Below are 12954 nucleotides of genomic sequence, written 5' to 3' on the forward strand. Positions count from 1 at the left end.
TCATTATAGCCAAAGACTTATATTTTTGTTTCATCAGACCAGAGGAGATTTCTCCAAAAAGTACAATCTTTGTCCCCATGTGCAGTTGGAAACCGTAGTCTGGCTTTTTTATGGTGGTTCTGGAGCAGTGGCTTCTTCTTGCTGAGCGGCCTTTCAGGTTTTGTCGATTATAGGACTCGTTTATCTGTGGATATAGATACTATTGTACCTGTTTCCTCCAGCATCTTCACAAGGTCCTTTGCTGTTGTTCTGGGATTGATTTGCACTTTTCGCACCAAAGTACGTTCATCTCTAGGAGAGAGAACGCAAAATAGACAGAACGCAAAATGATGGCTGCGTGGTCCCGTGGTGTTTATACTTGCGTACTATTGTTTGTACAGATGAATGTGGCACCTTCAGGTGTTTTGAAATTCCTCCCAATGATGAAACAGACATTTGGAGGTCTACAATTGTTTTCTGAGGTCTTTACTGATTTCTGTTTATTTTCCCATGATGTCAAGCAGAGGCACTGAGTTTGATGGTAGGCCTTGAAATACATCCACAGGTACACCTCCAGTTGACTCAAAATATTTTAATTAGCCTATCAGAAGCTTCTAAAGCCATGACATAATTTCTGGAATTTTCCAAGCTGTTTAAAGGCACAGTCAATCTACTTTTTGCATGACACGTAAAATGACAAGTATTTTTTCAACAATTGTCAGAAGTTTACATACACATATGTAAAACTTCTGACCCACTGGAATTGTGATACAGTGAATTATAAGTTAAATAATCTGTCTGTAAACAATTGTTGGAAAAATTACTTGTGTCATGCACAAAGTAGATGTCTTAACAGACTTGCCAAAACTATAGTTTCTTAATCAACAAGAAATTTGTGGACTGGTTGAAAAACGATCGAATATGAAACATGGCTGGGTCTTTCAGCATGACAATGATCCCAAACACACCACCCGGGCAACGAAGGAGTGGCTTCATAAGAAGCATTTCAATGTCATGGAGTGGCCTAGCAAGTCTCCAGATCTCAACCCCATAGAAAATCTTTGGAGGGATTTGAAAGTCTGTGTTGCCCAGCAACAGCCCCAAAACATCATTGCTCTCGAGGAGATCTGCATGGAGGAATGGGCCAAAATACCAGCAACAGTGTGTGAAAACCTTGTGAAGACTTACAGAAAACATTTGACCTCTGTCAATGCCAACAAAGGGTATATAACAAAGTATTGAGATAAACTTTTGTTATTGACCAAATACTTATTTTCCACCATAATTTGCAAATAAATTCATATTTTCTAATTTTGTCTGTCATAGTTGAATTGTACCTATGAAGAAAATCACAGGCCTCTGATCTTTTTAAGTGGGAGAACTTGCACAATTGGTGGCTGACTAAATACTTTTTCCCCCCACTGTATTCTTCATCCCTTTACACTTGTGTGTATAAGGTAGTAGTTTTGGAATTGTTAGGTTAGATTACTCGTTGGTTACTACTGCATTGTTGGAACTAGAGGCACAAGCATTTCGCTACACTCGCATTAACATCTGCTAACCATGTGTTTGTGACAAATAACATTGGATTTTTTGTTGTTGTTGATTTTGTATGTACTGTTATGTTAGCTACCTACCTAACGTTAGTAATTATATATCAAACTTGCCAGTATATTAACTATAGGCTAACTACCCAATGTTTATTCACTTGATAATTCCCATAATTCTTAGCTTAGCTAAATGGTATACTCGTTGTGCGTTCTCAATGGACATTTGGGCACTTTCGTAAATTCGCTCTGGCTATCTACTCCGATTTCAGAGCATTCTAGGCTGAGTGTACCAGAGCACAGAATAATGAATTTACCAGCACTCAACACCTGTTGAATATGACCTGTCTCAGTAAATGTCGGCAAAAACATGTAATTAAATTGTTTCCAGCAGCACAGTCACCAACGCTCTGGTTAACACGAAAACTGCCTAACCTGCTCTACTAGGGTGAGTAAAATGGTCAGAGTGGTCTCATTTGTGTCTGGAAGTATCTAGCAAGCTAGCCAACACTAGATTGGGTGCTTGACTGCAGTTGTAAGGCCAGAACGTTCAAATCAACCATACTCCTCAGCCCGAACGTCTAGTGTGCGCTTCGAGAGCGAAACGGTCTGAATTTAAAAACTGACAACGCTCTGAATTACGGCTGGGTGTTTTACCGTATTTTATGATATACCGGTATTGATGCAGGGATCGGTTTGGGTTTTTACTGTACCTTCTATACTGGTATTTGAATGTTTGGTTTATTAACGGCGTGTGTAATGTCAATTTTTATAGTTTACTTCACTACTCGAGTCATCTCTCTCCGCTCTCTCTCTCTCTATGCCGCTTTCCACACAGACTTAGTCCCACCCCCGGTCACTCAAGAAGCGCATTTGACGTTGCTCAACCAGGAGACACTTGCATTCAGTCTGCATGGGCAATGCAGCACATGCAACAATGTTGATGACAACAATGATGTTCCCACGTTGCTTCTTAATGTAAATCCACTAGCGTTCTGTAATGACACTAGTAGTTTGTGTTTCTGACATCAGCAAACAGCTATTTTTGTCTTTTCTTAGCAAGTTGCCCTAAATCTTGTGATACGCTAATTGTTAGCCGATAATAGTAATAAATAGCTAGCTAGCTAATAAATGTACTGAGTAAGAGCAAACATAGTTAGCTAATACAAGCCTGATAATAACAGTGATGGTGTAGACCAAAATCAGCATGTTGTTTGTGCAACAGTATATTCAAAATCAAAGAGGAATATGCAAAGCAAGACTATGTTAGCTACATGATGTAGCTAAGAGAAAACACGCAACGTAGCCAAAGCTTATAGGGTCTACTAGGAAATTGAGCAGTGGTGTAAAGTGCTTAAGTAAAAATTCTTTCAAGTATTACTTCAGTATTTTTTTTGTTACCTGTACTTTACTATTTTTATTGTTGACTTTTATTTTTACTTCACCACATTTCTAAAGAAAATACTGTACTTTTTACTCCATGCATGTTCCCTGACACCTAAAAGTACTCATTACATTTTGAATGCTTAGCAGGAAAGGAAAACGGTCCAATTCACGCACTTGTCAAGAGAACATCCCTGGTCATCTGCTGCCTCTGATCTGGAGGACTCACTAAACACAAATATTTATTTTGTGAATTATGTCTGCGTGTTGAGAGTGCTCCTGGCTATGTGTAAAACAATAAAAAAATGGTGCCATTTGGTTTGCTTAATATAAGGAATTTGAAATTATTTCTACTTCTACTTTTGATACTTAAGTATGTGGGGCGGCAGGGTAGCCTAGTGGTTAGAGCGTTGGACTAGTAACCGAAAGGTTGCAAGTTCAAAAAGTATCTTTACTTTTAATCAAGTATGACAAGTGGGTAGTTTTTCCACCTCTGCAATTGAGTGCATGAAATGCAGACATTATAAAAGTGTTGACATTTGTTTTGGTTGAAGTTGAATTGAACAGTATAAAACAATCAGAATGGAGAAAGACATAAAATGGCGAAATCACTTAGAATGTGTGTGTTGCCACCCTATGATCACTCACTACTCATAAAGGACCCTAGGATCACTCACTACTCATAAAGGACCCTAGGATCACTCACTACTCATAAAGGACCCTAGGATCACTCACTACTCATAAAGCACCCTAGGATCACTCACTATTCATAAAGCACCCTAGGATCACTCACTACTCATAAAGCACCCTAGGACCACTCACTACTCGTAAAGCACCCCAGGATCACTCACTACTCATAAAGCACCCTAGGACCACTCACTACTCGTAAAGCACCCCAGGATCACTCATAAAGCACCCTAGGATCACTCACTACTCGTAAAGCACCCTAGGATCACTCACTACTCGTAAAGCACCCTAGGATCACTCATAAAGCACCCTAGGATCAGTCATTACTCATAAAGCACCCTAGGATCACTCACTACTCACAACTTTTTTTTTTATACTGTGAAATAATGTTTTGGCCATGTCGCCCAGCCCTACTCTTATCTTATGAGCTCAGCCAATACATATTTAATTTAAGAGCACACCCAAAGTTGAAAAATATCTAACTAGTAATTTGTTGTGCTAACTAGCTAGAAAGAGGTTGCATAGCAACAGCATTAACTTCTGGTAGAGAAGTAGAGAGTGCAAAGAGCAATTACATTCAACTGAAAGTTTGGCTACACTACAATTAGGGTGTGGAAATGTTACACCCCTTAGATATTAATTTAGAATCCTCCAATCCTCTTATGCTGTAGCCTACTCCCGACCGTTACCTTGTACAGCGCCATATTTTCCATTACATCCATCCATTCTCGGAATAGAAACACCATAATATTAATCAAATTAATTCAGCCAAATTTATTAAAAACAATCCCATATACTATGTTATTACAAAAAAGGATTTCAATTCTCTGGTCATGCCAATATGGAAGTCTACCAAATGCTTCTCAAAGATGCCCTCTGATGGTCAAACTAGCAATAACTCGCATCAACAGAAAAAATGGATGACAAATAAATAACATGCCACAGAAATGTTGCAGCAGCCCGCAAGCCGTGCTGCAGTATGATGCAACTTTTAAAGGAGGAACGACTGTATGTTCTTACAGATTAGGCTAAAGGTTGATGGCTCGGGAAAATATGATTTGATTGAAATAATCTAATCATATTTTTCCTAGCCAACAACCATTTAGCCAAATGATAAAACATAATTGCGAAAATGCATTACAAATCAAGGAATAACAAAAGTTGATTACACACTTTTCTTTTAGATAAGAAATGGAGCCCAGGGGTTCAATTTTTATTAATCTTATAAACTTCTTCTCCTGTGTTTGCCCCCCATTTTCTGGTAAATCCCCCATAGTAATATTTCCTCTATCATAACCCTCCACGATACCTTCCCCCATTTCCACCCCCAATGCGCCTGAAAACCCTACACCCTCACAAACCCCACTAAAATAGTTTCAACCATTTCTGTCAACCCTGTTCAGCTTTCACACTAGAGTTAGGCTAGGCAGTAGACTTGAACTCAGCTGATGATCTGTGAGGTGATAACATTTTTATTTCCTTTGTTTCCTTTGTGATTGGTCAAATATATGCTATATATGTAATATGCTGAAAAGTGACCAAGCAAAGTTGATATTTTCTGGGCCATCTTTGATTTTGTTTATTTGCTTCTTATGCCATATATATATATATATATATATAAAATATCTTTGGAATAAAGGCTGATATTTCTGTGGAAGGCTAATATTGGCTGATAAGATCGGTCGGACTCTACAAAAAAGATCCAATTGGTCAACATATTTGAATCTTACTGTGCCTTGTCCTCTCATGGTCTTCATTGGGGTATGGTGGGAGTAGACTGCTCCCCTCATCTTCGCTCTCGCTGCCCCCCGGGGTGTTGGGGGAGGTGTCAGATGAGGAGGCCCGCTGCTGGGGGGCTGGGGGTGTGGGTGCTGTTTCCTCTCTCCCCTCTGGGGGGCACACTCCCCGTTCTGGAAGGGACTAGACACCTCCTGGGTCTTTTTGACTTTGAAGAACACAGGCAACAGTGGAGTGTTCTCCATAGGCCTGGACAGAGAAGACACAATGGTACAATCTAATCCGTATGTAGGTAAGCTGTATGTCTTGTGGTGAAAATCATGTCACCTTTTCTTGGCGGTCCCCTTCACGGAGGTCTTGTGTAGTTTGGGCCCAGCCTTGGTCTCGATGGGGTGGTTCCACAGCTTGTGCTTTTGGAGGCTGACCTTAGTGGCAAACACCGCCTTACAGTCCGGACAGCCATGACTCAACCTCTCTGCTAGGGTCACCTGAGAGACATAGGAAGAAAGAGGGAGGAGGTCAAATAGAGAAAGACACATCTAAAGTACAAAATCGAATTCAACTGGTGTTATAAATAAATATATCGGACATAGTGGGGGACAGATGGAAAAGACGGAGGGGATGAGGAGGGACGATGTGGGCGAGGAGAGAGATGATGTGGTGTCTCACCCCCTGGCAGCGTTGGTAGTGGTATTTGAGACCGTAGATGCTGGGGAACTCTAACCAGCAGCCTGAGCCAGGACACGTTACCCTGGACCTCTTCTTAAACTCCTCCTTCCACTGGACCATCATGTTAGCCTGCAGAGAGGGAGATAGATGATATACACATGCCTTTCACACACTCCTACATAGGAAGTAGGGATTGGAAGGGATAGTGGATACCTACAGGGATCCTCCTGAGCTCCTGCTCTTCAGGACGCCCCTTCTTCTTTCCCTCCCCTCTTTCACTACAGGGTGTACCTGAGAGAGAGATAACAGGGTTTAGTCAGATAACTATTTACTGTATCATTGGTTCAATTCACAACCCACACAGCTCCCTCCTTTCACAGGCATAGAAGATAACAACACCCCCCCCCCCCCTCAGAAAAATGTATGTTACTGTAGAACAAAGCATAGATGGAAAACACTTGATAGTAGTGATTGGTGGAAAAATCGATCCAGTTGCAATCCATGTTCAGAAGTTTGGGGTCACTTAGAAATGTCCTGTCCTTGTTTTAGAAAGAAAAACACATTTTCTGGTCCAATAAAATAATAAATAGCTCAGTTGTGCACTGGAACCTCCCACTCCTCTTTATATTGTGGTTAGAGCCAGTTTGACTGAAAGTTATTTGTTTCTGGCCATTTCTGGCCTAACACTCTAATCTGATGCTCCAGATACACAACTAGTCTAAAGAAGGCCAGTTTTATTGCTTCTTTAATCAGGACAACAGTTTTCAGCTGTGCTAACATAATTGAAAACGGGTTTTCTAATGATCAATTAGCCTTTTAACATGATAAACTTGGATTAGCTAACACTACGTGCCACTGGAACACAGGAGTGATGGACGCTGATAATGAGCCTATTTACGCCTATGTAGATAATCCATAAAAAAATCTGCCTCTTCCAGCTACAATAGTCATTTACAACATTAACAATCTGTCTACACTGTATTTCTGACCAATTTGATGTTATTTTAATGGACAAAAAATGTGCTTTTCTTTCATAAACAAGGACATTTCTAAGTGACCCCAAACTTCTGAACGTCCCTGGCCATTCTCAGCCCTACTTGATAGTCTTGGTCACAGGGGCACAGATTCATTTTTACATGCTTGGAAAATACCTACTTAGCAACAGAGCAATAGTCACAAGTCAATATACAATAAACAGTGTAGCTGCAGCTATGGCAGCAGGATTAAGACTGTTTAGCTGTGTGAGTGTGTGTGCGTATACATGCGTGTCAGTGTGTGAGTGCAACAGCGTGTGAGTGTGTGTGTGTGTGTGTAAAGGCCATTTGATGAGCCAAATAAATCCATTATACATCACCACAACCCATGACAAAGCACACAGAGGATTCTCTCTCTCAACATATACCGCTAACACCACTTTCTCCTCATCTCTCTTTTCCCACTCCCGACACTCTCTCTTTACCTCTCATTCCTTCTCTCTCCTTGTCTTTTCCCACTCCCGACACTCTCTTTACCTCTCATTCCTTCTCTCTCCTTCTCTTTTCCCACTCTCGACACTCTCTTCACCTCTCATTCCTTCTCTTTTCCCACTCCCGACACTCTCTTCACCTCTCATTCCTTCTCTTTTCCCACTCCCGACACTCTCTTTACCTCTCATTCCTTCTCTCTCCTTGTCTTTTCCCACTCCCGACACTCTCTTTACCTCTCATTCCTTCTCTCTCCTTCTCTTTTCCCACTCTCGACACTCTCTTCACCTCTCATTCCTTCTCTTTTCCCACTCCCGACACTCTCTTCACCTCTCATTCCTTCTCTTTTGCCACTCCCGACACTCTCTCTTTACCTCTCATTCCTTCTCTTTTCCCACTCCCGACACTCTCTTTACCTCTCATTCCTTCTCTCTCCTTTCCCACTCCCGCTCCTTGTCTTTTCCCACTCCCGACACTCTCTTTACCTCTCATTCCTTCTCTCTCCTTCTCTTTTCCCACTCTCGACACTCTCTTCACCTCTCATTCCTTCTCTTTTCTCCCGACACTCTCTTCACCTCTCATTCCTTCTCTTTTGCCACTCCCGACACTCTCTCTTTACCTCTCATTCCTTCTCTTTTCCCACTCCCGACACTCTCTTTACCTCTCATTCCTTCTCTCTCCTTCGCTTTTGCCACTCCCGACACTCTCTCTATACCTCTCATTCCTTCTCTTTTCCCACTCCCGACTCTCTTTACCTCTCATTCCTTCTCTTTTCCCACTCCCGACACTCTCTCATTCCTTCTCTCTCCTTCTCTTTTCCCACTCCCGACACTCTCTTTACCTCTCATTCCTTCTCTCTCCCTCTTGTCCCCCTCTGCCTAGGTAAGGAGGGAAGGCCGGTTCATTAAGTCTTTCCTTTTCTCCACCACAGTTCCATCTCTGCTCTATCAGCCCTCCTTACACACCATTATGCTACACTATAGTATCTACACTATAGTATGAGGTGAGCGGGATGGGGGAGGATGGGGTCAAAGGGGGAGACCTACACAATGCACTCTAACAGATACACCACCATTCAGATGGGGAAGAGTGTAGAGGAGCTGAGGAAAGAGACAGATGGGAGGATGTAGAGGAAAAGGAAGAGAGGATGGAGAATGGGAGACTCTCCTGTCCTACTTTGTCCATCCAACCATGTCACAGGCTAGTTCCAGTCTAAAGATCCTGACAATTACATCCAGCCACCTAGGGCTGGGCGATATGTCCAAAATATCATATCATGGTACTTTTCAGATTTTGGACGGTATGACAGTGTTTTATGATTTGAATAATACAATTATACATTTGCTTTATGAGTTGTGTGTGACCCTAGGTTGGCAACACATATATTCTAAATGATTTCAAAATGGTTCTTTCTCCATTCTGATTGGTTAATACTTTTCAACTTCAACCTAAAATCATTTCCTGCATTTCCATCAATTTCTGTCCTCATTTGAGATCATTTTCACACTGCCGCGATATGGGAAAAAATACTAGGCTTTATTTTTAACCAAATGTTGCAATTGCAATTTGACTTGTGATTCATAGCAAAACACTTGGGTGACCTGTTGGAATCATGGAAATATAATGATTATTATAAATCTATAGGTAGAATATAATAGTGGACACTTTGAACACAGTGTTGTTTGACATGACAACTAATGAAAACGCCATGGACAAGTTATTGTGACAGGGTAGGAACCAAGGTGATGTTCAGTGTTTCATAGGGGGACCCTATAGTTTTTGCTGATTTAGGCCTCCGCCAGTACTGGTATCAGGTTGTATTAACTAGCTACATTTGCTAGCCAGCTAACTAGTGATTAGCATTAGTGGCTCTCACGATGTAGCTTAACTTGCTAAGAAATTACAAACTAGCTGTTTGCAGATGTAAGAAACACAAACTAATATTGTAATTATAGAACACTAGTGGATTTATATTAAGATCAAAGTAGATACAACATTGTCATCAACATTGCTGCATGTGCTGCATTGACCATGCAGACTGATCACAAGTGTCTCCATGTGCTGCGTTGACCATGCAGACTGATCACAAGTGTCTCCATGTGCTGCGTTGACCATGCAGACTGATCACAAGTGTCTCCATGTGCTGCGTTGACCATGCAGACTGATCACAAGTGTCTCCATGTGCTGCGTTGACCATGCAGACTGATCACAAGTGTCTCCATGTGCTGCGTTGACCATGCAGACTGATCACAAGTGTCTCCATGTGCTGCGTTGACCATGCAGACTGATCACAAGTGTCTCCATGTGCTGCATTGACCATGTAGACTGAACACAAGTATCTCGTGGACAAGCAACAACAAATGCACTCCTTGAGTGACGGGGTGGGACTAGGTCTGTGTGGAAAGTGGCGTGGAGAGAGAGAGCGAGAGAGCGAGAGACAGAGGAGAGGGATGCCTCAAGTAGCAGGTAACTATAAAGATGGACGTTACACACAGCGTATCACATTTATCAAACCAAAAATTCAAATACCGTTATAGAAGGTAAAGTAAAAACCCAAACCGGTCCCTGCATCACTACCGTTATAGAAGGTAAAGTAAAAACCCAAACCGGTCCCTGCATCACTACCAGTATAGAAGGTAAAGTAAAAACCCAAACCGGTCCCTGCATCACTACCGTTATAGAAGGTAAAGTAAAAACCCAAACCGGTCCGTGCATCACTACCAGTATAGAAGGTAAAGTAAAAACCCAAACCGGTCCCTGCATCACTACCAGTATAGAAGGTAAAGTAAAAACCCAAACCAGTCCCTGCATCACTACCATTATAGAAGGTAAAGTAAAAACCCAAATCGGTCCCTGCAGAGCTCACATCTAGATCTGGGCCATTTTCTGTCTGAAAGGATTACAGAAGATTTCCTTGACTGTACTATGAACACAGAGCTCACATGTAGATCTGGGCTATTTTCTGTCTGAAAGGATTACAGAAGATTTCCTTGACTGTACTATGAACATAGAGCTCACATCTAGATCTGGGCCATTTTCTGTCTGAAAGGATTACAGAAGATTTCCTTGACTGTACTATGAACACAGAGCTCACATCTAGATCTGGGCCATTTTCTGTCTGAAAGCATTACAGAAGATTTCCTTGACTGTACTATGAACACAGAGCTCACATCTAGATCTGGGCCATTTTCTGTCTGAAAGCATTACAGAAGATTTTTTATTTATTTATTTAACACAGACACTCTCTCACTAATATGCTACATACACACTCATTCATGCACACCCACCTCACATAATCAGTGGAAAGGGTGTGTGTTGCAGCAGGAGAGGTGATTCATTCAAACGGTGCAGCTCTTGAGCTGGGAGGAAATTGAACATTTTAATTGCTGTCTTGGAAAATAAAGGCCTCTTAAAAAAATGTTATAATTAATGAATTTCATTATTGGGTAAGATATGTTCCTGTTGCTATGGGAATAAGAGCCACCTCTCTTAGCTACTACCTACCACCATTTCCTGATGAACCCCCCCCACACACACACACACACACACACACACACACACACACACACACACACACACACACACACACACACACACACACACACACACACACACACACACACACACACACACACACACACACACACACACACACACACACACACACACACACACACACACACACACACACACACACACACACCAGACACCCACCACCCTCCCAGCTGTCTAAGGCTGCAGCTGCGCATTGTTCAACCTCTCTGGAGAGAGAAGAGAGGATAGAAGAAGTGAGGAGAAAAGAAAAGGGAAGGTATGAACAGAGAGGAGGAGGGGAGATGAGAGAAGAGAGGATAGAAGAAGTGAGGAGAAAAGAAAAGGGAAGGTATGAACAGAGAGGAGGAGGGGAGATGAGAGAAGAGAGGATAGAAGAAGTGAGGAGAAAAGAAAAGGTATGAACAGAGAGGAGGAGGGGAGATGAGAGAAGAGAGGATAGAAGAAGTGAGGAGAAAAGAAAAGGGAAGGTATGAACAGAGGAGGAGGGGAGATGAGAGAAGAGAGGATAGAAGAAGTGAGGAGAAAAGGGAAGGTGTGAACAGAGAGGAGGAGGGGAGATGAGAGAAGAGAGGATAGAAGAAGTGAGGAGAAAAGGGAAGGTATGAACAGAGGAGGAGGGGAGATGAGAGAAGAGAGGATAGAAGAAGTGAGGAGAAAAGGGAAGGTATGAACAGAGAGTAGGAGGGGAGATGAGAGAAGAGAGGATAGAAGAAGTGAGGAGAAAAGAAAAGGGAAGGTATGAACAGAGGAGGAGGGGAGATGAGAGAAGAGAGGATAGAAGAAGTGAGGAGAAAAGAAAAGGGAAGGTATGAACAGAGGAGGAGGGGAGATGAGAGAAGAGAGGATAGAAGAAGTGAGGAGAAAAGAAAAGGGAAGGTGTGAACAGAGAGGAGGAGGGGAGATGAGAGAAGACAACATTGGAATGGAGGAGAAAAAAGGAGTCAGGTCCCAGGAGTATTGCCAGCTGCCTTATGAACTCAATTAACCCATGTGTCCCTAGTTACGCCGCCCGCTACCACTTTCCCTGAGTACACACACGCATCCACACACACACAACAGTTTGATTTGACTTGTTAATAACGGTGCAATAAATAGTTAAAAACACAGCGACTAGGAAACACACACACACACCACAGCAACACTGCAATAGCAGAAAGCAACCATTTATTTTCCCTTTGACACATAGGAGCCTTTGTCTGTCTGGACTCAGAAGTTTGTAAACAGACACTCAGACAGTTTAGAACAAATGCTCACTCCCATGCCCAGCAAAAAGCATATCTGCGACCAATGCATGTACATAGAGTATGGTACATTATAATCATATGTGGATCAGCTGTTTCACACAGTACAGTCAGTCATTCTAGCCTCATAGTGACGAGGCTGTGTGGAACAGCTGGGCCTAACAGTTGTCTTCTCACTCTCTCTCCAGCTGGACACCAATTCTTCACACCTTTTCCTTCTATACACTTCCTCTTTCTTTCACTTCTCGCAATCCTCCTCTCACTAGAGATGTTTCCATCAACTCCTCCAGTAAATGTTTCTGGTCGTCAACATTTAGAAAGCCAGCATGTATAGAATGACAATAAATGACAAGTATATGTCATATTCTAATCATTCTCATGTAGACCAGAAAAACCAGGCAAAGCAATTCAACCATTATTGAAAGTCAGGACAATCCTTGTGCTACAAAGAAACAGGTTTGTTATAGTTGAACATTTTCATTTAGCAGTGGGCACTTAGAATGACCCGTGGAGCGGAGCTTTGTAGTTCGGGGATGACCTTCACAATTATCTGTCATCATTTATTCTAAAAACACAGTTCATCGTCATCATTTGTCGCAATAAAGAAAGTTGGACAAAATAAAGAAATATTATAATAATCCTCTGGGTCTGTCTGTCTGGGCCTGTTTTCAGACAGTAGGAACACATTAACAT

General features: G+C 42.0%; 1 protein-coding gene across 1 annotated transcript in view; it reads right to left on the bottom strand.

Annotated features, from left to right (window-relative positions):
• The window catches only part of LOC124040651 (zinc finger protein 512B-like), a 100147-nt gene that overhangs the window by 34581 nt on the left and 52612 nt on the right, over window positions 1–12954 (bottom strand). The window contains exons 3-6 of the mRNA XM_046357733.1: window positions 6220–6293; window positions 6003–6131; window positions 5661–5821; window positions 5327–5582 (exon numbers count right to left, since the gene is read on the bottom strand). Of these exons, the coding sequence (XP_046213689.1) occupies window positions 5327–5582; window positions 5661–5821; window positions 6003–6131; window positions 6220–6293 (620 nt within the window). The remainder of the gene's footprint in view (window positions 1–5326; window positions 5583–5660; window positions 5822–6002; window positions 6132–6219; window positions 6294–12954) is intronic.

The sequence above is a fragment of the Oncorhynchus gorbuscha genome, linkage group LG08 (assembly GCF_021184085.1).
Source record: "Oncorhynchus gorbuscha isolate QuinsamMale2020 ecotype Even-year linkage group LG08, OgorEven_v1.0, whole genome shotgun sequence".
Lineage (NCBI taxonomy): Eukaryota > Metazoa > Chordata > Actinopteri > Salmoniformes > Salmonidae > Oncorhynchus > Oncorhynchus gorbuscha.